General features: G+C 48.1%; 1 protein-coding gene across 12 annotated transcripts in view; it reads right to left on the bottom strand.

The window, feature by feature from the left end:
* LRRFIP2 (LRR binding FLII interacting protein 2) overlaps positions 1 to 27,394 on the bottom strand; it is a 387,303-nt gene that overhangs the window by 49,285 nt on the left and 310,624 nt on the right. For all 12 annotated transcript variants that reach the window (XM_078688284.1, XM_078688283.1, XM_078688281.1 and 9 more), the window contains one exon: positions 7,536 to 7,628. In XM_078688284.1, the coding sequence (XP_078544410.1) occupies positions 7,536 to 7,628 (93 nt within the window). The remainder of the gene's footprint in view (positions 1 to 7,535; positions 7,629 to 27,394) is intronic.

The following is a 27,394-nucleotide window of genomic DNA, read 5'->3' as shown; positions in this document are numbered from 1 at the left end:
GCAGACACTTTCCACGTTGTGCCCACATCTGTAAATAAAAACTATGCGCATTTAAAACATGGTGCGTTTGTGTTGGGGGGGGGGGGAGGAGTGGGACACCCCCAAGCCCCCTTTTCTTTTCGCACACATTTTTATTTGGGGGGGGTGGGGAGGGGAGACCTTGTTGTAAAGTGCACGCCAAGCACACAGTGTTTTTTAAAATGTTTTTGTTTAAAATTTACAGAACTTAAAATATTGTCAGCTAAGAGCTTCTGCTGAAAGATAATTTTTTATAACGCAGGTTACAGTCAGTTTATTGCCACTTACTAACATATAATAAATACCATGAATTATCCACTTTCTCAAAAATATTTTCACTGCTTAGGTAAGTTGTTCTTGCGAGTTTAAATGACAATACATTTAAAGCTCTACGCAAAGTTTTTACAATTGGTCAAATGAACAATCAGAATAAAAATCACAAAAATCTATAATAGATAGCAATACTGGAGAACCACACTGAACAGGTAAGTAACTTGTTTTTCTCTCAAGTATTGAATCTTTTATAGATTCACATGCTTGAATCAGACTAGTAAGCAGTAAAAAACTGGAGAACCATCCCACCATGACGTAAACTTGTAGCATCAGAAACTAAAAAGAGAATAATAAGCATACAAAATTTACAAACCGCATGTAAAGAACATAGAAGGCTAAAAGCCGCCTACCTAAGGCAAAGAGTCTCGGAGTGTAGCTTGTCCAATAGTGATATCTGCCCTTTTCCAACCATCAAGGCAGTAATACTTTGTGAATGTGTGAGCGTTCGCCCACGTTGCTGCCCTGCAACTGTCCACTAGGGATGCTCCCGCAAACAGAGCAGAGGAAGTCGCCACTTTCCTAGTACAGAGAGCTTGTGCTTTAGCAAGAAGCGGACAGCAGCTTTTTCATGATAGAAAGAAATTGTGGAGGTGACCCAATGAGCAATGCTGGCCCGTGTCAAGGCTTGTTCTTTCCTGGGTGCCTAGAAAGAGATCAGTCGCTGAGAGTATTTACAGAAGGTCTCCATTCTTTGCAGATAAAACTTAAAACAACGTTTAATGTCCCAAGAATGAAACGCCCTTTCCGTCGCGGAGGATGCATTAGGAAGGAACGTTGGTAAAACAATCGGTTCATTGAGGTGGTCGGTAGAAGGCATCTTAGGTATAAAATAAGGGTGAGTGCATAGGATAATCCTGTCCGGCAAAAACTGCAGATACGGTTCTTTTATAGTCAGAGCTTGGATTTCACTGATACGTCCAGCTGACCGAATGGCCAAGAGCAAAGCCACTTTCCAGGAAAGGTACTTTAAATTGTATTTGTGCATTGATTCAAAGGGAGGATGCATCAGTTGTGACAGAACGGTTTTTTAATTGCCACAAAACTGTAGGAAATTAGTGTTGGTTTGTACAAAACTGTAGGAGGCATAACAGACGGAAAAGCTCTAAAAAGTTCCTTCATATATTCTTTGACGAGTCGGTTAGACCACAGAGAAGTTTGATTTGAGCATCTTCTATACCCAGAAATTGAAGCAAGGTGAACTCCTATGGAAGAGTGAGAAAGCAAAATCAGGGCTAAGTGCAAGAGATACGGCAGCACCTGCTCCAGAGATGAGAATGGATGCAATGCTTGTGAGATACACCAAGCACAGAATCTTATCCGTTTAACATTTCAACATAGACGGAGCTCGAGACTTCTGCAGTATCTTCGTACACTCCTTGGAAAGCCTCAAATCCCCAAATTCAGCGTGGCGAGAAGCCAAGCAGACAAATGAAGAGAGGGAATTTGTGGATGAACCACTTGACCCTGGTTCATGTAGAGCAGATCCTCCTTTGGAGGGAAGAGAATCGGAGTACACTCTGATAGGTGATGCAGCTTGGTGTACCAAACCTGTCTTACCCAACCTTGAGCAATGAGAATGATCCGACAAGGCTCTTACTTCATTTTCTGAAGTACTCGAGGAATGAGACAAAACGGGGGAAATTCATAGGGGAACATCTACGTCCAAGGAAACTGGAAGGCATCTTCCCATGAATTTTGATGAGGATGTCTGCTTGCAAAAAAAGGACACTTTTTGTTGAGGAACGTAGCGAACAGATCCAATGTTGGGTAACCCCAGGATTGAAAAATGTCCTTCAAATGTATGTTGTGGCACTGTTTGGAGGCCCTGCTGAGAGAGTCTGCCTTCTCGTTGTGAATCCCTGGCACATGCTCCATGCACAAGGAGATGTGGTTGACAAGGAGCTATTCCCATATTTGTTGAGCACGAAGGGAAAGCGCTCAAGATCTCGTTCCGCCCTGCTTTCAGAGGTAAAACATTGTCATAGTGTTGTCTGACCTGATGCACCTTTGAGCCGAGGCAAAAAAGCCATAAGGCCTAAAAATACTGCTTTGAGCTCCAAAATGTTTATACGACACTCCTATTCCTGTTTGGACCACTTGCTGTGAACCTGTAATTCTTGAAGGTGAGCCCCCCCCCATCTGTCCATCAACGCATCAGAGGTCATCACCAGCTGTGGCAGAGTGGAGGAAAGAGACCTTGCGACAGGTTGTCCTTGACCATCCACCAGGCCATAGCAGCCGTCATTGATGCTGAAATGCAAACCATTGTTGTTGAATGACCCTTGAGACTGAACCCACTGCGCATCGAGCTGTTCCTGCAGCGTCGCATTGTGAAGTCGGCAATTGGGAATGAGCGGGGTGCCAGAGGACATCATCCCCAGCAAGGACTCGTACTGCCTCACAGAAACAAACCTTTTTGTTTAAAGAAGCTTTGTTGTATCCAGAATCTGCATTATTCTTTCCTGAGTGGGAAAGGCCTTGCCCAGGTCCGTGTTGAGACGTGCACCCAGAAAGACCAACAATTTGGCAGGGATAGTGGACGATTTTCCCAGATTGATGCGAAGACCTAGTGACTGGAACTGAACCAGAAAGGCTCTCGTTGAAATTTCTGTCGCTTGCAAAGACAGAGCCTTTATGAGCCAATCGTCCAGGTGTGGGAACACTGGGGACCTGAACGTTTTAAGAAGGCTGCTATTGGTCCCATTCACTTTGTGAACGCCCTGGGAGTGGACTTTAAACCAAATGGAAGCACTTTGAATTGGTAATGGCGCCCTGTCACTTTGAACATATGAAAATAGGCATCGAGGAGATCGAACAAAGCCAGAAAATCCCCTTTTTCCATGAGAAGAAGAATCTTCTGAAGAGAGATCACCCTGAAAGATTGACTTGAACTTGTTCAGCATTCTGAGGTCCATGACATGGCTCCATTTCCCCCATTTTTCTTTTGGATGAGAAAGAAGTAAGAATAAACCCAGAGTTTTGCTGGTTGAGGGGTACTTCCTCAATGGCCTGTTTGAGAACAAGCAAATTGATTTCCTTTTTGAGATCTAGAAAGTGACAGAGCAGAACGATGCATGGTGGAACATTTGGAGGATGCTGAATGAATTCTAGTGAGTAGCTATGTTGGAAGATATCTAGAACCCATCTGTCTGAAGAAATGGAGTTATATTTCTGAAAGGATGCGGAGAAGACTAGATCAGGGTGTAGGCCTATAGTAGCAGGGGCCTGATGAGCTACATGGTCTCCTATTGGAGTCTTGGGACTTTCCAGCCAGTTGCTGCCTCTTGTGTCCTGCTGGTCTTGAATAAGTGTGAGCGGTGTTGGACTAGAAGGACCCGTTGTATGGCTGGTAGGTAATCTGCGGATATGGCTGGTACAACTGCTGAAATTGGGGACGGGACCTCTAGCCCAAAAAGATCGAAAGCAACGCTGGAGATTGCCTAAGGCTTTAACTGTATCCATCGTAATAAATTGTAGCTCCTCGTCTATGTGCTTTCCAAACAAGCACTCCCCATCGAAAGGCATGTCTAAAAGCTTGGCTTGGACCTCTGGACGAAAGGTGGTTGCTTTTAGCCATCCCATGTGAAGCAGAACCACCGCTCCTGCCATTTGCCGAAGTGCAGTGGATGAAACGTCCATAGCTATCACAATGAGCTCCAAAGTCGCTCTTTCTCCCTCCAAAAGAATAGCTTTTGCCTCTTTCGACCTCATCTGCTGGTCATATCTCTCCAAAACGGCCATGGCATTAGAGGCTCTAATGGAATGCGCCGCCAGAGACGAGAACCTCTTTCGAATATTGTCGAGGCGACAAACCTCCTTGTCCGGTGGGGCACTGTAGGGAGATGCTGGATTCGTGGCTCTTCTCTGAGCTGCTTGCATGATCACAGAGTCCAGCCTTGGGTGACCAATGAGGCATGCAGTTTTGGAATAACAGCTGGAACTGAGGCAGGTGTCTTCATTAACTATAGCCCTCCTTGCCATATAAAGTTGATTATAGGAATTGCTCTCACTGAACGCTAAGTGCCTGCTTTAAAATTATATAGAAAACACCCAGTCTGTGTAGTTGGCATTGGCAATCAAAACATTTAGAGGCATGCTCTAGAAGATCATAAAATCCCCTGATATCTGCCGGAGGGGAATCCACAGCAGAAGGGTTAGGAGATGGTGGCATAGGGTCTATGTAGTCATCCCATTCATCATGGGCATCTGTGTCTGTTTGTATCCCACCTTCTTCTGTCTGAGCATCCGGAGTGTCCTCTGTGATGACTATAGGAGGAGGAAGGATTTGGGAGTACTTTGGCCCGGAAGAATAGTGGGTACCTCTTGAGCTGGTAAAGGCCTCTGAGGAGCATTTGCGTCTAGAAAGCACCTGAAATAGTCATTAAGCATGTGACAGAGATCAGACACCAGAGACACTGGAAAGTTCATTGATGGTTCCCTAAACTGATGACACTCCTCTTCTTTGTCATCGTAAGGATAACGTTCCTAGAAGGAATCTTGCCTCTGCATGACGGATGTGTCTCTTTCTGCGAAAGAAAATTCCCCTGCCAGATAAGAAAATGGATCATAGCCCTCAATGTCCTCATCATCAGAATCTTGGCACTTGACTCTTAACTGCAATGGACTGTATGCAGGGATAAACATACCTTTACCCTCTGTCGCTTAGGCGTCCAGAAGGCGAGCGGGAGGTAAAGGAGATACTTTGGAGAAATCCTGAATTTGCCTGGGCTGAAAGACTGATTTTTCCCTCTGGGCTCACCAAAGGTTTAACCGTCGATGCAGTCGTCTGTGGTACCGTGGACGGACTTCGTTTGCTGGGACATTGTCGCTGGAACTGTCAACAAACCTGTGGTTGATGGTGAAATTCTCGTAGACTGTGAAGGCTGTGTCGACAACGTCTTCTTGACCGTCGTCGTAGTCGACGAGCCGTTGATGGTGCAGGAACCTCTGGTTTTCTTGAGGTGTGTGGAATCTTCAACGTCGACGGTCGAGAAGATTGGTCTCTGAGAGGAGTCAGAGCAGCAGACACAGGAGCTAAAGAGTTTTGAAGCCTCTGACTAAGGTTTCTTGTAGTGTTTAGGCTCAGATTTGCCCTGGGACTTAGATCTCTTTGAATCCCCATAATGTGAAGAGGGTCTGCCCTCCTTTCTTTTCTTTGAGGAAGAATGAGCCTTTTCCTCAGTTTCAGACTCCGAATCTAAAGCAATCTTTCTCTTTTGTAACCAGAGTAACAAACTACCCTCCCTATCTTTGAGTGTTTTTGCTGAAAAAATGTTGCAATACTTGCATTCGCTGGATTTGTGGTCAGGGTAGAGGCAATATATAGAGTCTTCTGAGATTAGCCTACACTTCCCACAGGTTTTACAGGGCCTAAACAGCCCTTTTTTAGGCTTTGGCATCCACAAAGCAGGAAGGTCAAAAGTATAAAGTCCAAGAAATACCCTGAGAGTAGCTAAAGCGGAGCCTGGAGGTCAAAAGTTGAGAAGAAAATACTGTAACTCAGCAGAGCTCAGGGAGACTCCCTATCACAAGACGTGCGGTAAGAAATCTGAGGTATTGTGGCTCTGTGGGGAAGGGAACTCTGAGGTCTCAGCTGTGATTGGCTGATGTTTGGATGTTTGAAATGCAGCTGAAAAGTTACTTAAGTGAGTTTTCGGTTCTACGGAGGTCTATGGTGATGTTGTATTACTGCTATTTCTTAAGTTACTGTGGGACTCCCACCATGACGACGGGGAAGATTCAAGCATGTGAATCTATAAAAGATTCAATACTGGAGAAATTAATAATTAATATTGCAGCTAATAACTAGGCTGGAGGTTAAGGTGAAAGCAACAGTTCTTTTCCAACAGAAATACGTATGTCACTATCATGACTATGCAATTAATTTAGGGCCAGATGTAGCTAAGGGTTTTACCCATTCTGTGTCTATGGGAAAATGTGTTCGAACATATGGCCCTTCGTAACAGCCGTTTATAAAATAAGGAGTAGAATCAGGGGGGAACAGTAGGAAATATTTATGGGACAGTGGTAGAATGCAATTAAAACAAAGCTAATGTTTGAGCATGGCTACCTTTAGAGTTAAGCCCAAATCAATCCATTGGTCTCCAGAAATATAGAAAGTTTAGATAAAAGTAAGTTTCTATATTTGGTAAAAAAGATTTCACATTATCATCTTTCACTGGACATGTACATATACTTAATTTCTGTTCTGGGGCAAAATGATCTAAAAAGACCTTTTTACGACAGCTCTAAAAGAAAAAATAAGCGTGTTGTTGCCAGAAGGATCTTAATTTGAATGTTACATTTAACCCAGATACGACATGCATGCGGCTGTTATTCAGTGCAGCACAGAATCATCTGACAATTTTCATGTCAAAATCCCTGTGGAGTTTGTTCTCTAAGAAACTTTGCTCCGACAGTGATAAGTAAGCTAAAAAATCATTGTATATGTCTCCTTGAAGGCTGATCATTAACTCATGTACCATACAAATAGTAAATAGGTTGATACAGCAAATTATCAATGATAATACATTTTTTGTGATCAAAACTTTATGCCTTTGTTATTTGAGTACGTTCTCCCATATTTTAAAAATAATTTAAAAAGGTAAGAGAAACAACACTGGAAAACTGAAATGTGTCCATCTTGATTATTCAGGCACATTTTACTCAAAGATATACATCAATAGGAAACCGGGCAATGAAGATATATGCTCTATTAGACCCAAACTAATGTTACAACCTCCTCACTGATGAGAATAGGCTAACACCGGAGATTATGGTCGATAAGGCAATGGCAATTTGATACCAAGTTTTGTACTCTGCATTTATAGATTTGGGGCATGTTCCTTTATTCCCATGAAAGTTAACTGGTACACTGCTGCTGAAAAGTGTGAGTGAAATGCAGTGTGTGAAGTGGACCATTTTACATGATGGATACAAATTAAATGGTTGAATAGAAAACACTAAATTTGTTTTGATATTAAGCTACCACTCACTTTCTTTCCCAATACACAACTCTTCATCTTAACACTGATGAACTCTATGTTTAATTAAGAGTATTCCTGAAATGTTGAAATATCTTGGATACTGTTCTTCAGGCAACCATTACTGTTGTACTTACTGCTTCACCTATATCCACTGCGACAAATCTTGGATTTGTTGTACATATGTAAAGGAATACATACCTCTATCAGTTCATCTCTCTGTCGAATGCCTTCTTTAAGTTCATCCAATTTATGCTGGAAAACACTGCATGCATGCTTTTGCCGTTCCAGTTCCTGTATGAATTATGAAAAAAAAGTAATGTATACCTTGATTGGAAACACAGTAAATAAAGAATAGTGAACCTTTTTTAATCACAATGCTAGTAGTGGCCATGACAGAATGTGTGCCATACTGACTTTCACAATAATGAATATCTGAAAGAAATTAACTGTTAGCAAGGTTTGCTCCATTGGAGGAAGAAATGCAACTTTGCAAAGATGGACCACATCAAACAGGATGCACTATGAGGGCTACTGCATCTGGTTACACTTGAAAAATTTCAGCTGAAGGCTATTGGGGAGTCCCAGTCCTGTTTTCAATGTGGCCACATGAAGCATGCACATACATACATACATACATACATACATACATTACCTACTGGCGGTCGCCAGTAGGTATATATAGTTAGGATTTTTTCTCTATGGGATTTTTGAAAATTCTATGTCTAATAACTTTGGCGTTTGTGGAAGGAATTGGCTGAAATTTTCAGAAAATGGAACATTTTGTTTCTGAGCAGCCCCTGAAAATTTGGGGGGGGGTTCGTCAAGGGGGGGCCGAGAAAAAAGGGGGGTCCCAAAACGTGTTTTTAACATTGAGTTTTCCATAGGGCGGTTGGCCTCACTTTTAGCCCGAACGGCTGAATGGATTTGCACGAAACTTGGCAAAATTGTAGGGACTGGTAGCCCGATGTGCCTTTGCTAGGTCTCAATATATGTGCTCCAGTGGATTTTGAGAAATTAACGTTCAAAAAAAGATATATATCTGTAACAGCGGACCAGGCAGCGCTCCGGTTCGCGGACTTTACGCGTTACGGAGCTTTGTGAAGCGAAGCTGATTGGTTCTCCGGCATCTGTAAACATTCCAAACAGTCCGTAGCGGCCGCCATCTTGTCTCTCGGTAGGATCGAGAGACAAGAGGAGGCCAAAGCGAAGGGGCAAATGACCATAAGGGGGCATAGTAGATCCTCCCTGACCCTCTAGGTTTGATGTGGAGGTTTTAAAAGGGCCCCGCGGGGCAAAAAAAAATAATAATAATAATAATAATAATAATCGAACGGCTGAATGGATTTGCACGAAACTTGGCAAAATTGTAGGGACTGGTAGCCCGATGTGCCTTTGCTAGGTCTCAATATATGTGCTCCAGTGGATTTTGAGAAATTAACGTTCAAAAAAAGATATATATCTGTAACAGCGCTCCGCTTCGCGTACTTTTCGCGTAACGGAGCTTTGCGAAGCTGATTGGTTCTCCGGCGTCTGTAAACATTCCAAACAGTCCGTAGCGGCCGCCATCTTGTCTCTCGGTAGGATCGAGAGACAAGAGGAGGCCAAAGCGAAGGAGCAAATGACCATAAGGGGGCATAGTAGATCCTCCCTGACCCCCTAGGTTTGATGTGGAGGTTTTAAAAGGGCCCCGCAGGGCAAAAAATAAAATAATAATAATAAAACGACTGAATGGATTTGCACGAAACTTGGCAAAATTGTAGGGACTGGTAGCTCGATGTGCCTTTGCTAGGTCTCAATATATGTGCTTCAGTGGATTTTGAGAAATTAACGTTCAAAAAAAGATATATATCTGTAACAGCGCTCCGCTTCGCGGAGATAAAATTATCTCTGTATTACCTAGCTGTTGCTCACACCAGTTAGCGACCGCTAGTAGGAGATAGTGACCATCTTGGGCCCCACTTTGCATGTCAGTGATATTTATCACTAATGACATGCAAAGTGGGCATGCCAAGATGTTAGCGACTGGAAACAGTCGCTAACATCGCTATCTCCTATTACCAACTTTTGGAGATCTCCAAAAGCTACCACCTGCCCTGAGCAGTTCTTAGCCATGTTATCCAATGGGAGGTGGATAACATGGCTAAGAGCATTAGCTCGGTAATGCATGAATATCGCTGAGTTTTCAGCGATATTAATGCATTGCGGTCGTTTTTTATGGCATTTGCGATAAACCTTGATAATAGCAAGGTTTATCTGCGATAATTTCTGACGATGCTTAGCGGTAAAAAATTCGTTGGTAAGCATCGTTAGGGATAAATATCGCTTAACTTTGGTAATATGCCCCAACGTCTGTTAACGTTCGATTCGAAGGAAATCAGGAAGTGTTGAAAAACATTGTCTGCGCCATCTTGCCTTTTTTCAAATGCCACACTTTTGTCGTGCACGGCAGTCATTTTAGATGCCTTGACCAGACCCACTCTCTGCACGCTGTCGATCCTTAGCATGGCTCCCCACCCTCGCAAGCATCTCCCCCAGGCACTGGTCACCCTCGTTCTCTGTCTTATGCATGGGTAATAAACCTCCCCCCATCTGCGCTGCTCTTCCCTGAGAATCACACCCTGTGCCCGCCCGACACCTCCCTTTCGCCCTATTCACTACCGCACCCTCTGACACTCCTTTTCCTCTGTGTCCGATTGTCCAGGCCGGTCCTAGGCTATCAGCTAGCCCTGCAGATGTAGTTTATGGCCCCAGCTGTAAAGAATCACCCCTCTTCAAAGGAGTTATAGTAGATCAAGGCCCACACTCGATGAGATCCGTCACAGCACACGCGTTCCTACTATCTGAAAACCATCCTGTATTGTGATTGGGGAGGGGACCGAGCCTGAAGCGGAAGATTCCAGGGATGACTCTTTGTACATCAAAGTTTTTACAATTATGTGTCACATTAAAAATATATAGCACTCCAACAAAGTAGTAAGATTATAAAACTGTAATAACTTATAAATATATACAACAAAACAAAAACAGTAAAAACATATAAACATTTTTAGGGAAAAACAACGAAGTAGCGGTCGGCTGTGCGAATAGTCCCAACGCAGCACAACGTCCAGATTTCTGGACGGCACCCAGGTGATGTTGCCTGGGTGCCGCACTGATTTCGGCATCCGGCGTGGGGCGTCGCGGGGGGTGGGTCATCAGTAGCAAACTGTTGTGCGAATAGTTCCAAGGCAGCAGAACGATGGCACCAAGGTGATGTCCAGTAAGTTGCCGCACTGGTTTTGGTATCCTACAATGCTGCTCCGAATAACGGCGTGGGGCGCCCCGGGGGGGGGGGGGGGCGGCGTGAACGGGCCTCTCCAGGTGGAGTCTCGTCTGTTGTAGTGGGGCGCCCCTTTACCATTTCAGTTGCCATTGCGTCCGCTTTTGGTCCACTGTGTCAAAAGCCGCAATTCAGCTGAGTTGCGCCCACTCTTGCGGTGCAGCGATAGGCGGCTGCCACAGGACTCTCAAAATGGCGGCAGGCTCTTTTCTTTTTGGGCCTGGTCCACTGAAATGGCCCTGGGACACCTTGGAAATCGGACGCTTGTCTGCTAGGTCTTGGACCCCATTCTCGAAAGCGTCCCCTCCGCCTTGAGGATTCAACAAAAGTTTTGGGGGCCCCGACTCCTGCAGGCTTCTGGTGGGGAGCGGCTGCCATGATTGCTCGCGGAATGACCACGACGGAGCCACGAGATGGTGGTGCTTTCATGGTGACGCCAGCTTCAGTGTGAAACATCCAGAAACAAGGTGGGGCTTTCATCGTTTGGGAAAAAAAAAAGTTTTCATCCAATGAAAAGTGTTATTTTTAGGTCATATGATCAAGCCTTCCATCATTAGGAAACCAAAAGTAAAATGAACCAATGAAAAGTTTTATAAACAAGTCACATGACCTGTTATGCGGCATAGGGTATAAAAAGCGTAGAAAATCCGTTGGCACGTGAGGCGGCGTCAGTAGCGGACCGATGTGCGAATAGGCCGAAGGCAACACAACGCGCCAAGATCCGGATGGCACCGAGGTGGTGTCTAGTAAGTTGCCGCACTGGTGTGGCCATCCAACAATGCTGAAAGTCGGCGTGGGGCGCCCCGTTGGCCTGTGAGTTTGCGTCAGTAGCGGACCGATGTGCGAATAGGCCGAAGGCAGCACAACGCGCCAAGATCCGGATGGCACCGAGGTGGTGTCTAGTAAGTTGCCGCACTGGTGTGGCCATCCTACAATGCTGAAAGTCGGCGTGGGGCGCCCCGTTGGCCTGTGAGATGGCGTAAGTAGCGGACCGATGTGTGAATGGGGCCGAAGGCAGCGCAACAATATTTTCGGAATAGAAGACACCACTAGGCGCTGAGATGCCAAGATCCGGATGGCACCGAGGTGGTGTCTAGCAAGTTGTGGCACTGGTGTGGCCATCGTACAATGGTAAAAGTCGGCATGGGGCGCCCTGTTGGCCTGTGAGATGGTGTCAGTAGCGGACTGATGTGTGAATGGGGCCAAAGGCAGCGCAACAATATTTTCTACAATATTTTCGGAGTAGAAGACACCACAAGGCGCTGAGATGCCAAGATCCGGATGGCACCGAGGTGATGTCTAAGTTGCGGACCGATGTGCGAATGGGGCCAAAGGCAGCGCAACAATATTTTCTGAAGAGAATACACCACAAGGCGCTGAGATGCCAAGATCCGGATGGCACCGAGGTGATGTCTAAGTTGCGGACCGATGTGCGAATGGGGCCAAAGGTAGCGTAACAAGATTTTCTGTATGGAAGATACCACTAGGCGTTGAGATGCCAAGATTCGGATGGCACCGAGGTGATGTCTAGCAAGTTGTGCCACTGGTGTGGCCATCGTACAGTGGTAAAAGTCGGCGTGGGGCGCCCTATTGGCCTGTGAGATGGTGTCAGTAGCGGACTGATGTGCGAATGGGGCCAAAGGCAGCGCAACAATATTTTCTGACTGACACCACAAGGCGCTGAGATGCCAAGATCCGGATGGCACCGAGGTGATGTCTAAGTTGCGGACTGATGTGCGAATGGGGCCAAAGGCAGCGTAACAATATTTTCTGAATGGAAGATACCACTAGGCGTTGAGATGCCAAGATTCGGATGGCACCGAGGTGATGTCTAGCAAGTTGGTGTGGTCATCCTACAATGCTGAAACTCGGCGTGGGTCACCCCATTAGCCTGTGAGATGGCGTCAGTAGCGGACCGATGTGCGAATAGGCCGAAGGCAGCACAACGCGCCAAGATCCGGATGTCACCGTGGTGGTTTCATAGTTGAGAGGCACTTCATCTGCAGTGGGGCGCCGAGATCCGGGTGGCACCGAGGTGATGTCTAGCAAGTTGCTGTACTGGTGTGGTCATCCTACAATGCTGAAATGTAGTGGGGCGCCCATTTACCGTTTCAGTTGCCATTCAGCTGAGTTTCGGCTGCTCTTGATGCTACAGCGACAGGCGGCTGCAAGAGGACTCTCAAAATGGCGGCCTGTTCTTTGGATTTGGGCCTGGTCCACTAAAATGGCCCTGGGACACCTTAGAACTCGGACGCTCGATTTTTTTTTCCTTTCCTGTACATGCAAAAAAAGGTAAATGCCCGGTACGTTACACGCTTCATCTGCCACGATGAACTCTCCAGAGGAACCGAAAAAAAATATAGTTGTGGTAACTATACCATGCATCGTCATATGGAGAGGTGGCACCAATTAATTATAGTGCTGCATAAAAGAGAGATGTGGAGGAGAACCCCTGACCTGCTAGTACATTCATCAAAGAAGTGGCACTGAGAGCTTCAGAGGCAAGGGAAACGGTCCCAAATATTTAGAAGAACTTTGGAAAGATTAAAATGACATGTTTAGATTGTGGTAAATTAATTTCATGTGGACAGATGAGTGTTACTCTAATAAATACAGCATATGAACATCATCATAGTCGATGGTTGGTAGAGACATTTTGACTATATCCTGGACCTGCCCGTCCTCGCCCAAAATGGCGCCGGAATAAATGGGACTCGTAACTCCTTGTTGTGTACTGGTTGCAGAACCTTGAAATCACGAGATACGTATGCAGTTTTGAAGCACATGGCGGGCGGGGACGAGAATTGATTGAATATTTCGACATCCCTATTGATATTAAGTTCTGATGTGTTATTGATTACTGTACTGTTGAAAATTCGAATTAACGTCACCCATGGTACTTGCCCGCAAATGTATATCTAGATAATTTTATTGTAACTGGCCCTGTCGTATTTTTTTTTTTTGTAAAATTTTTATTTTTGATTTGCAAAAAAGAAGAAACAGACAAACATAGGGCTGCGGAGGAACCGCACATTACTCCAGATCAGGGCAAAGCATTGTGCACATATCAGCAGTGACCCAGACTATAGTACAAGCATATCCAGGCCAGGAGCGAGACAACATAGTATCTAGGCCACAGTACCAGCGGCTTACAAGCCTATCAGTAGGCCAGGCCGTCCAGGAGAACCAGAGCTGCAATAAATTGGGCCCCAATCCTCCAAGTTCCACACAGGCGGTGCAGATAATCAGGCCGCGGACCCTCCACAGCCCATAAACCATGACAACCAACTGCCCCATCCCACCCCCACCCTCCCCCCTGGTGGTGACGCCATTCACTCAGCACTCATTCCACATCCATATTACACTTGAAAGAGGTGCATCGATCTCAATGAAGCCGGGCATACCGCCGAGGGTAACCCCTTAGAGAGAAAGTCAACCAGGGGACCCCACTGATATCGGAAATTCCTATACTGGCCAAGGAAGATGTCCGCCACTCTTTCCAAACTGAGCAACCTCCAAAGTCGTGCATGCCATAGCGACACCGCCGGGGCATCCTTCTTTTTCCAGGCCGCAGCCAGCGTGAGCTTCGCAGCGCCGAGGCATAGCCACAAAATCTTCTTATCGGCCCTGGTCTGATAAACCAGGCCAGGGTCACGCAGCCCTAGCAGGACACAAGCCATAGACTCATCAATGGGATAAGTCAGCACTTCCTTTATATGTGAGAGGATTTCCTCCCAATACGGACGGATCACCGGGCAGTCCCACCAGATGTGGCGGAAGTCTCCCAAAAGTCCGCAGCCCCTCCAGCACTTATCCGAGGTCGCCGGGAAAATGCGGTGAAGCCTAGTCGGGCACATATACCATTGCATGACCGTCTTGAGGTGGGCTTCCCTCAGGTGCAAGGAATGATTAAAGGTCGTCAGGTCCCGCCAAAGCGCCGACCATTCCACATCCGAAATGTCTCGCCCCAGCATTTCTTCCCATTGCCCCATATAACGAGGTCGAGGAGCTACCGTCGATTTGAGCAACAACTGGTATATGAAGGAAATGGCCCCCTTCATGGCGGACGTGCGTAATATAAAGGCTTCAAACGGTGTCGGCGGTCTCGTAGCCGCTTCCACCACCCCAGGTGACGTAGCCCAGTGAAGCAGCTGAACATGCCGGAATTGTTCAGACTGGGGGACCCCATAATCTCTCATACAATTAGTGAAAGTGAGGGTGTCCAGGCCGTGGAACAGATGGGTCAACGCCCGACACCCCCCCTCCCTCCACACCGCAAACGGCCCTTCATGAAGCGCCGGAGGGAAAGCGGGGTTGTAATGCAAGGGCGTAAATGGCGAAGGGAACGTGGTCCAACGGTCATCCGCCGCTAGCGAGTCCCACACCTTCAACACTGTGCTCGTAGGAGTGCTTATATATGCGTTGAGAGGGCGGTCCTTCTTCGGTTTCCAGGCTAAGTCCCAGATCGACCTGCCGGCAACGCATCGGTCCATATGGAGCCAATGTTTCTCGGAGGTTTGTTGCGACCACTCCACCAACACTCGCAGTTGCGCCGCCTTGTAATATAACTGCAGGTCAGGGAGCCCGACTCCACCATCAGATCTCGGCCGACGGAGAACCGCATAGGAGACCCGTGCCTGACCCCCTTGCCAAATGAAGCGCAATACCCGGGTCTTGAGCCGTCGAAAGAAATCGCTGTCTATGGGGATAGGCAATGCCTGGAACAAATATAAAAATTTAGGGAGGAGAACCATTTTCACGGCATGAACTCTGCCCAGCCACGACAGAAATTTTGGTTTCCACCTGTCCAGTTCCGTCCGGGTCTTCGCCAACAAAGATGGGAAATTGGCCTGGAACAGCCCGCCCACTGTCGGAGTCAGATGGACCCCTAGGTAGACGATTGAACCTGTGGCCCAGGCCAGCGGAGTCAGCGGCCGTACCCGATTCCTCTCGACCTCCGAAAGGGTAAGATTCAGGATGTAGGACTTGCCATAGTTGACCTTAAAACCGGCCACGGCCTCAAACTCCAATAAGACCTCCCGGATGCACTGCAGCGAGATTTCCGGATCAGTAATAGAGAACAAGACGTCGTCCGCAAAGAGCGAAATCTTGTGCTGTTCCCCCGCGAACGGCAGACCTCGGATCCCGACGTGCTCCCGCACCGCTACCGCCAGCGGCTCGATGCTCAGCGCGAACAGCAGGGGGGACAGAGGACAACCCTGTCTAGTGCCCCGAGCGTGAGTAAAGAACGCTGACATATGACCATTCACCGTCACCCGGGACCGGGGGCCGCAGAAATTAGCCTTCACCATAGTGATGAAAGCCTCCGAGAAACCAAAGGCAGTCATGGTATTGAACAGAAATCCCCAGTCCACCCTATCGAAGGCCTTCTCGGCATCCAGGCCCACTAGGACTGCCGGAATACGAAATCTTTCTGCCTTCTCTATTAGATGCACCACCCGACGAGTGTTATCATGCGTCTGGCGCCCCTTGATGAAGCCAGACTGGTCTGGATGGATTAGCGCCGGCATAAGGTCTTGTAGCCTACGTGCCAGGATCGCCGAGTATAGTTTGGCGTCCAAATTAAGAAGCGCTATCGGGCGAAAGGAGGCGCATTGCGCTGGATCCTTCCCCGGCTTTGGCAAGACCGTAATCATCGCCTCCGCCAAGGAGCCAGTAGAGGAACCGGAGGAAGCCATGTCATTAAAAAGGGTTACCAAGAAATCGCAGATCTCGGAAGCGTAGGATTTATAAAACACAGCGGTGTAACCGTCTGGGCCAGGTGCTTTGTGAAGCTTCAAGTTCGCAATAGCATCTAACACCTCCTCCCTGGTAATCGGGGCCCCTAAAAGCTCGTTCCATTCCCTGGACACCTGCGGAAGGTGCAGACGCCCCAGGTACTCCCTCTGGGCAGCTGCTCCCAGCCTTTCCCCCCCGTATAGATCCGAGTAAAATCGTCCGAAAATGGCCGCCTTTGTTTCGTCCCGGTGCTGCAACTGACCCACAGAGTCGCGGATCCCCCCAATGTACTCACGTTCCCGCCTGTCGCGAAGCTGTCGGGCCAGGTGCCTCCCCACCTTGTTACCACAGGAGTAGGACTGTCGGCCCAATCTCAGTAGTGTGAACTCCGCCCTGTTATTGTAATGTGCCCTCAGTTTCCCCCGTACCGCCGTGAGAGGCCGGAGGGTCACCCTCGAGGGGTTAAGTTTATGCGCCCGCTCGAGAGATGCCAGCTCAGTCTCCAGGGCCTCCCGATCCTTGCGGCGCAACCTATTAAGTTGTGCATTAAGGCCCAAGCACGTGCCCCTGACGGACGCCTTAAAGGCATCCCATGTGTTGGATACCGAGGTATCGGACGGCGGATTGAGGGTAAAGAACTCCCTAATGGCCACCCGCAGCGCCTTGTTAGAATCCTCGTCCCGAAGTACCGAAGCTGGGAAATACCATTTCCGTTGCCCGGTGTCTGCCGACGACCAGCGCAGAGTAAGCACCAGCATGCTGTGGTCCGAGACCGAGATGGGCAGTATGGTGGAGTCACGGACATCTCCTCTAAGAGCCTGGCTGAGGAATATATGATCCAATCGTGAATATGAGTGGTGTACATGAGAAAGAAACGTGTAATCTCTGGACGTTGGATGCATAAACCGCCACCCATCAACCAACCCCAGTTCCGCAATCTTTTGCCGTGACAACTCAGAGAACACACCAGTATCCGCCCTGCGAGCGCCTGAACAATCCAGCGCCCTGTCCCACACCAAATTACAGTCCCCCATGAGGAACAACCGCCCTTCTACAAAATCACTCACTTTATGCAACAGGTCTTGTAAGAACTTATTCTGGCCAGTATTAGGAATATACATCACAACAAAAGTACAAAGCCTCCCCTGCACCAGCCCTTTCACCATCAACCAACGGCCCTCCCTATCCGTGCGTACCGCCACAGGTTGAAAAAGCAGCGAAGTATGGAAGAGGAGGGCCACCCCCTTATGCTTCGTGGACGCAGAGGATCTGTATATTAGGGGATATGCCTTATGCTTAAGACGCAGCTCATCTTTGCGAGCAAGGTGAGTCTCCTGAAGTCCCACTACATCCAATTGGTGGTCAGTTATATACTTCCATACCTTTTGCCTTTTCTGCGGGGAGTTCAGCCCCTTAACATTCCAGGTCCCTAAGCTAACAGGCATCGTGAGACACAAAACTAGAAACCTCTATGACTCTGGAACATGCCCACCACCCCCGCCAGAAGGAACCCTGGTCACAGCACATATGAAAAGCATACTCCCGCCAACCCTCCTCCCCACAATCCCAACCTTGAGCCCCATGCAAAATCACCCCGCAACTCTCATACCAACAGCGCCTCCCATCCATCCTCTCACCATCACATGACACAACCCACAACAAGCCCGCGTCACCACCAGAACCCCCCCACACCCCCAACCCCAACACCCCAAACAGCCCCCCCAAGACCCTCCCCCCCCCGGAAACCCCCAGACAACCCATCCAAAGTCCACAAAAGTCCTCCCAGGGCTGGCGAGGAGACATCAGCCGAAGTCCCCTGTAGGCCGAAGGAAAAGGAAACATTGAAAGCGTAAACAAAACATTAACAATGAAGAAAATACTCATCAGTCCCAGTGGTCCACAGGTCACGAAGTTACGACCACTTCGGGGACTGGTCAGGAAGACCATCTCGGTTCCTCCCAAGGTCACGGTCTGGGGAGTCTTCTCCGAAAGTACATCCATTCACCCAGACCGGGGGGGTCCATGCCCCTCCAGCGCCGATCCGCAGAATCAAGTCACCGTCACGCCGCTCCAGAGCTGGCCTGTGACGCCGGCACCGTCGCTGAAGCCACTGACGCCACTGCACTTCCCCTCTCCTGCTGACTGGCATCGCGGTCCGGGCGCCCCCTCGCCGGAGAGGACCCCACTCTATGCCACGAGGAAGACCGACGCCGCCTCCGAGATGGGGATGCATTCGACCCCTGGGACGGGGCAACCTCCTCTAAACCCAAGAGCTCCTTCGCCTCCCGAAGGGAGCGCATCTGCATCAGACGATTCTGCCACCTGAAGATGATCCTGAACGGGTGCCCCCAAGAGTAGGCGATGTTGCGTTCCCGCAAAAAGGAAGTCACCGGCCGAAAATCCCTCCTCTTCTGAAGCGTAGACGCAGCAAGGTCCTGGAAAAGCTGGGGATGATGGCCCCGAAAGTGCAGCGAATCGATGGCCCTAGCCTTCCGGAGGATGCGCTCCTTCAATTGAAAGTCATGTACACAGACAAGGATGTCAGGGGGCGGCCCCCCCCCTCTCCTGGGCAAACCAACGCGATGGACCCTATCCATCTGGATAGTCTTCACCTCATCCTCATCCAGGATCTGCAGCAACAGCTCCTGCACATAGCCTCGCAGGTCACCCGACTCACCATCCCACGGTACCGCTTTAATGCGAATGTTATTCCGCCGGGAGCGGTTCTCAAGATCTTCCATGTGTGCCTGTAGGTCCAAGTTCTGCTCCGTGAGGCGAATGACATCTTGCTGGAGTAAGTGGACATCATTGGCCGTGCTCAAATCATGGTCCTCAAGAGTCGCCACCCTTTCTCCAATCCCATCAACATCTCGCCGGACTTCCCGGAGATCAGAGGCCAGCTGCGCCCGCAGCTCAGAGATGTCCTCCTTGATGGAAGCAAAAAGTTCGGTCATAAAAGCCTTAGTGGCCGGGGCCTCGTCATCGGGTATCCCAGGCGACCCACTTGCACCGGGGGACGCCGGCTGCTGCGACGATCTAGCCGCGCCGTCCTTCAGAACGCGTCCCTTGCGGGCCTGGTTAGCCATAATGCCGGGCGCCTTGCACCAGGGCAAACGCTCCACTAATCACCACCAGAACCAAGCAGTACCCTGATCCGGGCCTGCAGATGCAGCAGTTGGCCCCGGCGGGCAGTCCCACTCCGTGTCCACCACACAGCTCCTGGCCAGAAGCTCCCGGCGAATCTCCGGCGTCCAGATACCAGGAGGTAGGAGAGCGCAAAGCCCAGGAGTCAGGAGGCCCCCAGGCAGCTACGATAAGCCCTAGGTAGGCGGTGCACGAAGGCAATCCAGACAGCAAAAGTCCATGAGCGAGCGCTACGCACTCAAACAGTCGGCTGAGCCAGGCAAAATGGCGGCGCCACGCTCCTCAACCAGAGCACCTCCGGGCCTCCAGGTACGCACCCCCAACAGCACCCCTAGTCCGCACCAGCTCGCAGCATAGGACTGGAGCCTCCTCTGGGAGTCCGGTCACAGGCAATGGGCAGCCGCAGCCCCCTCGGGTCACATACCACCTAGACGGGCCCCAAACGCAGCCTGTAAAGTCCTGCAACAGCGTAGGAGGCCGCGCCAGCCTCGATCGCTTCCGCCGTGCTTGAACTGCTGACCACCGTTAACACCCCCACATGGTCGGCGCCCGTCTCCACGCGTCGAGTCCAGCAGCTCCTGACCGGGTAAATGCGGCCTCTGGGAAGCGCCCGGGGCCTCCACCACACCTCCCGGCCTGTGCTCCCGGGTCCCCACACTTCTCGCAAAGCAGTTCTTTCCGTCTCGTGGGTACACCCCCACAGCACTAGCGGCGCCGTGCCAGACCATAGAAGGGCCCAGGGCAAGCACCACCCCAGGGGCAGTCACGAAGTCGCCGCCACACCAGGAGCCGGCAGCTCTCCCAAGACGTCCCTCGATGGGCCCCTTCTGCGGGCCGGGCTCCCTCCGCACCTCCCCTGTCCAGAGCGGGGGGTCACCAGGATTAGGCCTCCTGGGGCCCTCGCGGAGCCCGGTCCCTGCCGCTCCACAGATGCACCTCTGGATCCCGGCGGGCTCAGTGGTACCGCCCCCCGCCGAGGCCTCCGGGACCTCTCTGCTCTCCAGGCCGCCACTCGCCGGCACCTTCAGGCTCCACCGGAGCTCGCAGCCGCCCCACGCTGCCTCCGCCGACAGCCCGCAGCCCAGGCGGTCCGATGCCAGATGACCCAGGTCGGGGCGGGGCGCAGAAAGGACCCCCTCCGTCGCGGTGGGCCCCGCGTCACGCCGGGCCGGCCTCCGCTAATCAAGACCGGGGATCCGCAGGCCGCAGAGCTCCGCCTGTCTCGCAGCCTCCCTGGGCGATCCTTCACCCCGCCGACGGCACCGCGCTCCACCGCAGCGTACCGGCGACCTCCGCCACCGAGTAGGGGCCGAGCTGGGCACCAGGTGCCGCGCTGTTAGCAGCTTTGCTGGATCGGCGCCGGAGAGACAAGGAAAAGCGTCCTACTCCGACGCCATCTTGGCCACGCCCCCCGCCCTGTCGTATTTTAATTATAAAATGTACGTCCACCGATTCCGTAACTGTTAGACACCTTAGTTCTTGCAACCTAATGGCCCGCCCGTTACGTTCCTCTACAGTGTAAATGTCTATTCATCATATACGATTACAGTTTGCTCCGTGGCAAGCCCACGTGGTTATAGGCTCGTATTTGTATAATGAAATTTTCACAATAAAGGTTTTTAAAAGAAAACATGGTAGTAGTATATACATTGGTAAAGTTTTTAATAATAGTCACTGTTTTAGAATCATTAAAAGGCAAGTGAAATAAAGCAGACCAATTACATGAAGGGTAAAAGGTATAATACGCAGGAACGCAGTAAAGATAAATGGTCAAGGGCTGTTGTGTTTTCTATTCCTGCAACATAAAGTGATCGATAAGAATCTCATATTCAGGCGTATCGGCGACTAAGACAGCAGGTCGACCCTCTTTTGCTCAACGGCTCCGTCATGGGACGAAGAAACGCTCTTTTTCTCGAAAAAAGAATATATTTTACTTGCAGAACAGTTGTAAAATTTCCGGGAAAGTACATTAGCCTGGAACATTATAACATATATTTAAGAAAAAATAATGTTCGGAAGTAATTAAAAGCGTAATTTTTAGGTGATATGACCAAGGCTTTCATCATTAGAATAAGAAAAGTAAAATGAACCAATGAAAAGTTTTATTAACAAGTCACATGACTTGTTATGCTTACGTTACGCGCTGCGCGCCCCGGATGACTTCCGGATGCGCTAACGCGGCGCGTCATATGACGCATTACGCGACAACGCAGGTCCAGAATATAGTCAAAATGTCTCCACCAACCAGCGGTCGAAACACAACCCCTTTCAGCAGGCTAAATAGTTCTGTTAAATGACAACAGAAGGGACAGGCAACAAGAACCATCAGTCAAAGAGGGGAGGGCTAGTTCTTCTCTACCGGGTTACATTGGGGCGCTACCGGAACTGATCGAATTGGTAGTCTACAGTGTTTCTGGATGTTTCAGACTGAAGCTGGGGTTAGCATGAGAGCACCACCATTTCGTAGCTCCGTTGTGGCCATTCCGCAACCAATCATGGCAGCCGCTCTTTATCGTTATTTTGGGCGGGGTGGGTGGCGGAGCCGAGCTGTTTTGCAGCCATCATTGTGTGAAGTTCAGTTCATCTCACTAGTTTTGTATTTGTCATGAGGGGTTGTTCCTAATGTTTCTATTTTAGCGAGGTCAAAAAGAGATCCCATTAGTGGCCTACTGATTTTACTCGATTCCTTTTCTTTTTTTTTACACGATTTTTCGTTATCTGCAAAGACTAAACAGAGTATTGCGACTCTGTGTTTGTTTGTAAATAGAGAATGAACCAAAGAGAACTAATTCTAAAACAGTAAATACTTGGATAACAATCAATCAAATGGAGAGAGAAGCAGGCACGACGGATTACAACCGGGGCAAAGGCCTGCGTTAACTACCTTTCACTATCTGCAAAGAGAGAGTGCTCCTAATAGAAATGAGGGGGGGGGCACCATTCAAAGCAGATCAGTGTGCATAAACACGAAAATGTTTTTACTTACCACGTACTTGACATTCGACAGCTTATGATATTTGCTATTAAAAAACCATTGAAATTCACTGAAAAAACCATAGGTTATAGACCATATATAGTTAGGAATTAGCATTTACAAAACCTTGAAAATTCACTGCAAAAACCATAGGTTAGAGACCATATATAGTTAGCTGGACATTTTATTGACATAAAACCAATGAAATTCCATATATAGTTAGTTGCACTAACTATATATCGCGCACCCGCAATCCACTGCTGATGATGTCACATATTACATCATTCATGACATGGTCAGTGACATCACTGATGACATCACTGATGACATCTCAAATGACATCACTGATGACATCACTGATGACATCTCATTTGACATCAATGACCACATTACTGATGATATCATTCATGTGACAATACAATGCATCTCCTCACATTTTAATATAACCAGTGTTAAAAAGAGAGTATAATTTTTGAAACCATTGACACACCAATACTAGTTACTACATACGCACTCACTGATTGCTACGTCTACACACACCTTCACCCATACAATCATTCATACATACAATCACTCATCTTTACACTATCATATGCACTCATACACCTATACAGACACTCACAGTCTGCCACTCATCCATGGAGTTACTCACACACCTAGTCAGTCCTGGAAAGAATCAATGACACTGTGGTAAATAAATAAATAATACCCTATTTTTGACTAGACTTATAGCATAACAGATAGCTCAATAAATAAGAGTCAAGATTCGAGGTAGTAGGAGTTTCTGCAGGTTTATTACAGCATAAGGACAGGATCAGGACAACCTGCATAGGAACAGAATGACAGGGCCCAGCAGGACAACTGGGGCCCAGCAGGGGAAAAGAGGCCCAGCAGCTGCTGGGGCTAGGTCTGGGATGAGCGCGCTAACATTTAATAACAAAACATTGACTTATATACATAGCGCAAACACATAGCATTACATTGCAGTAGGCGTAACAGTAGGTGGAGTAGAAGGCGTGACGCGTAGCAGTCGCGAGAGATAACAGTAAAAAGAGGTGTAACTGGGAGTTTACTTAGACATGTGATGCAAAACGTAACAGAATATGTCATGAATGGGCGGAAACTTTGGAGGGGGCTACCTAAGGAGCCGGGACCTCTAACCTAATGGTGCGCGAAAACTGGCAATGACGTGTTACTAGGAGAAGCTGGGGGCTACGAACTCTGTGCTAGGAGCAGAGACTAGAGTCTGGAGGGTCGGAGCGACATGTACCTAAACCCTATCTGGTATCTACTGTTTAGGGAACATGTTGATATAAACTAGAAGTCATGAGGGGAAAAGCTAACTTGATTCTAAGACTGGACCATGCATTATTCTACATGTAGTGCGTGATGAAGAATACTAAATGACCATTAAATACAGTATTTCTCTAACATGGAGACGAGAAGGCTAGACAATGACGGAAACTATTGATGCAGTTCAGTAGCTTAGGAATGCAGAGGAGGAGGGCTGAACTGATAACTGGAACTATAACATACTTTTGGCAGACTCAGAGGCAGAGCCGGGGTGCACCGGGCACTGCAAGGCAGGAAGTGAGTGAAGGGTCGAGGATACAGGTGGGGGCTGTATCGCTCCTCAGCGAGGCTTTCAGGAGACAGGAGCTGAATCTGTGGTCCGGGCCCTTTTGAGGCCTGGAAACGGGGACTTTATAATTGAATAACGTGCACACTGAGAAACGTGGCAACATTACTTTACATAGGCCTGATATTCGTAGTATTCACGAGGACTGGAAACTAACATACTAGAGGTGGACACAACTGTAATTGCGTCATTAATCAGGAATGGGGAATAACATATGCATATTGGTCATGCACACAACATATGATGGATGAGGCGTAGGGACACAGAACATGGCAAAATTTACTTTTCCACATTCCCTCCTTGTCACTACGTTTCCATCAGGAAACATCAATATTCATGATACCGTCTATCATTTCATACAGTACCATTTGCTCGTCTCGAATTGTCTTGGAACGGGATTTAGAACGGGGCTTGGGACTGGGAATACAAGAGGTAGCACACATGCTGCAAGTCGCAGGGCCACATTGTATACAGAGGCAGCAGCTAAATATGATCGCTACTGCAATACCTAAAAAGGACAGGACTTTCCAACCCCACGCGGAAATTATATTCCAGAACCAACCGGACCATGTCCAGGTGCCTGGATCTTGGTGTAACAGATGGGCAATTTTATGGAGTCTGGTTATAGCTGAATAAACAGACGGCGCGTTATTTGGAATGAAAATACAACAACTGGATCCGAGAACTCTACAGGCCCCGCCCCTATCGGCCAGTATGACGTCAAGGACGAGACGATTCTGTAAAACGACAATTCTCATAAAGGATTGCTCTTCAGTTAAGTTACCTAGAGCGGAGGCAGTCTCATCTACTACTGCTTCAAGGGTTCTTGTTAACCTACGAATAAGCTTACTATTTACAACTGTGCCTAAATAAGGGAACACACCTTTATCTATATCAATGAATTGCTCTGCGGCGGTTTCAGTATAATCGATAATCGGGAGATTTCTCTTGTGTCTAGTGTGTACTAAGAAAGAATTCCTATGATAGTCAGGTGGGGCTAGGAAAACAGGTGGCAGTAGGAAGGCAATGTAACAGGTTCCCTCCCAATCGAGGGGCAGACGGACATATGCAGTTTGATCACAAATAAAATAAGAATGACGTGAAGCTTTGAAAATAGATTTCCCACTGTCACTATACTGGATAACAGTAGTACATTCACTATGACCTATATGTACAGAACCATAACTACGGACACATAATTCGCCTTTGACTGGTAGTACTGAAATAGCGGGTGAGTCTGGAGTAGTATCAGACTGAACATTCAGAACCATGAAATTCGACGAATAATTTCCTAAATTATATACTTCATTTTCTAAATCTAAACCTGTTCTGTGGGGGAGACCTTGCTTGTCTGGGAAACATGTACTGTTAAGAAAAGACATATCTGTTGAGGATGACGTTAACGTGGACCATGCTCCACACGAACCATTGTGTGAGAATGGATAAGGAAAGAGTGGCAGAACTCCCTTCGGTGTCTGAAAAGGGGGGAGTCGACCACACACCCAACAATTAGTGGCATTGCTGGTCTGGTGTGAATAATGTAACATACGGATAAATGTGTTATTACGCATAGCGAGGCGGTATGCATATTCGTGAGGAGGCAGATCACTAAACGTGTGCTCTACTGTAGCATGAGCAGACATATTTACATGAGGAACTGAAAAACACAGATAGAAAGCATAGCTGGTGCAGGAAATCATTATGCTGAGAAATAATACGAAACTCAGAAAAACAATACATTTGATTGAGCTTTGACTGACTCTCTCACTATGGGGGTCTATTTTATACATGTCAGAAACAGTCTAACCGTTTCACCTAGGGGAGGACTTATACAATCAAACTGGCTGACTTATTAGACCTGAGCTTTAACTTATACTCTTGTTGCGGAGTTTTCTCTAACAAGGGAGGGGTTGTAATAATGTCTTGTGCGGGACAGTCCTTTAAAACAATGTTCTGGCAATCCTTCGAATCCTGGGAAATGTTCTTGGAAATGTTTTTGAAGATTGGTTTCGATCCTTTGAAAAGTTTTACATGAGAAAGGTGGACCCACCCCTTCCTGCCTTCCAACTTGACGGCAGTTCGGGTGGTCAAGAGGACCTGACGTGGCTCCTTCCAACGTGGTTCCAGCGGACTTGATCTGTCAAAATTTCTGATCATCACAAGGGAGCCTGGAACGATCTCGTGCGGTGCCACCTCGGTATTGTCTGGAAATGCGGCGGCAACCTGTGAACGACATGAGTTGAGGGCAGACATCAAGGAAGCTAGGTAATCTGTCAGCATATTACATGAAACATCGGTAATACTTCGGGGTCTAGGAGTACCCCACATGTTAGGGGGGCGGCCGAAAACGACCTCATACGGGGACAGACCTGATCTGGAATGTGCGACCATACGCATGTAAAACAGAGCGACTGGCAAAGCTATTAACCAGTCTACACCCTTGTCTTTACAGACTTTTGCTATACGGATTTTCAGAGTCTGATTATGCCTTTCGACTAGTCCAGCTGCTTCTGGATGGCGTACACAATGGAACTTCCACTGGTACCCTAACAAAAGGGAAACGTGTTTCATGAGTTCAGATGAGAATGGCTGGCCGTTATCAGAATATACGACTCTAGGGAGTCCATATCTAGGGAAGAATTCACGAACCAACTGCTTGGCAGTGGTCGCGGCTGTGTAATCTGGGACTGGATATGCTTCTGTCCACCTGGACAAGGCGCATACAACTACAAGGACATACTTGAAACCTCGACATCCCTCCATTTGAATATAATCCATCTGGAGGACCTCAAAAGGGTGGTCAGGGGGCTGGAAACCACCTTGTTCCACCGGGACACTTTTACCTGGATTAAACTGACAACATATCATACAGGTACGGACTTTCTGCTTGGCTGCAGCTCGTAAATGCTTGTTGAACCAAATGTTCTGGATACTGTCTAACATAGCTTTTTCTCCTAAATGTGCTGGACTATGTGCGGTATTGATAATGACTTGAACCATAGAATCGGGGAGAAACCATGTGGCTCTACCCTTCGTTAACCATCCTTGATCTGTCTGGACCCCTCCTTGTACAGACCATTTCTTGATTTCATCAGGAGTAGCATGTGACTGGATATCTATGACATCTTGAGTAGGGTCCTTAACTGTCATGCATGTAATCGGATCTGGAGTATGTGTCATATTAACTGGAATGTCTGGAGTCTGTGCTGTAAGCTTGGCTGTGCGGTCTGCTAAATCATTAC

The sequence above is a fragment of the Lissotriton helveticus genome, chromosome 4_1 (assembly GCF_964261635.1).
Source record: "Lissotriton helveticus chromosome 4_1, aLisHel1.1, whole genome shotgun sequence".
In the NCBI taxonomy this organism is placed as follows: Eukaryota; Metazoa; Chordata; class Amphibia; order Caudata; family Salamandridae; genus Lissotriton; species Lissotriton helveticus.
Note: the sequence above shows the minus strand (reverse complement) of the source record. Positions and strands in the feature narration are given on the sequence as shown.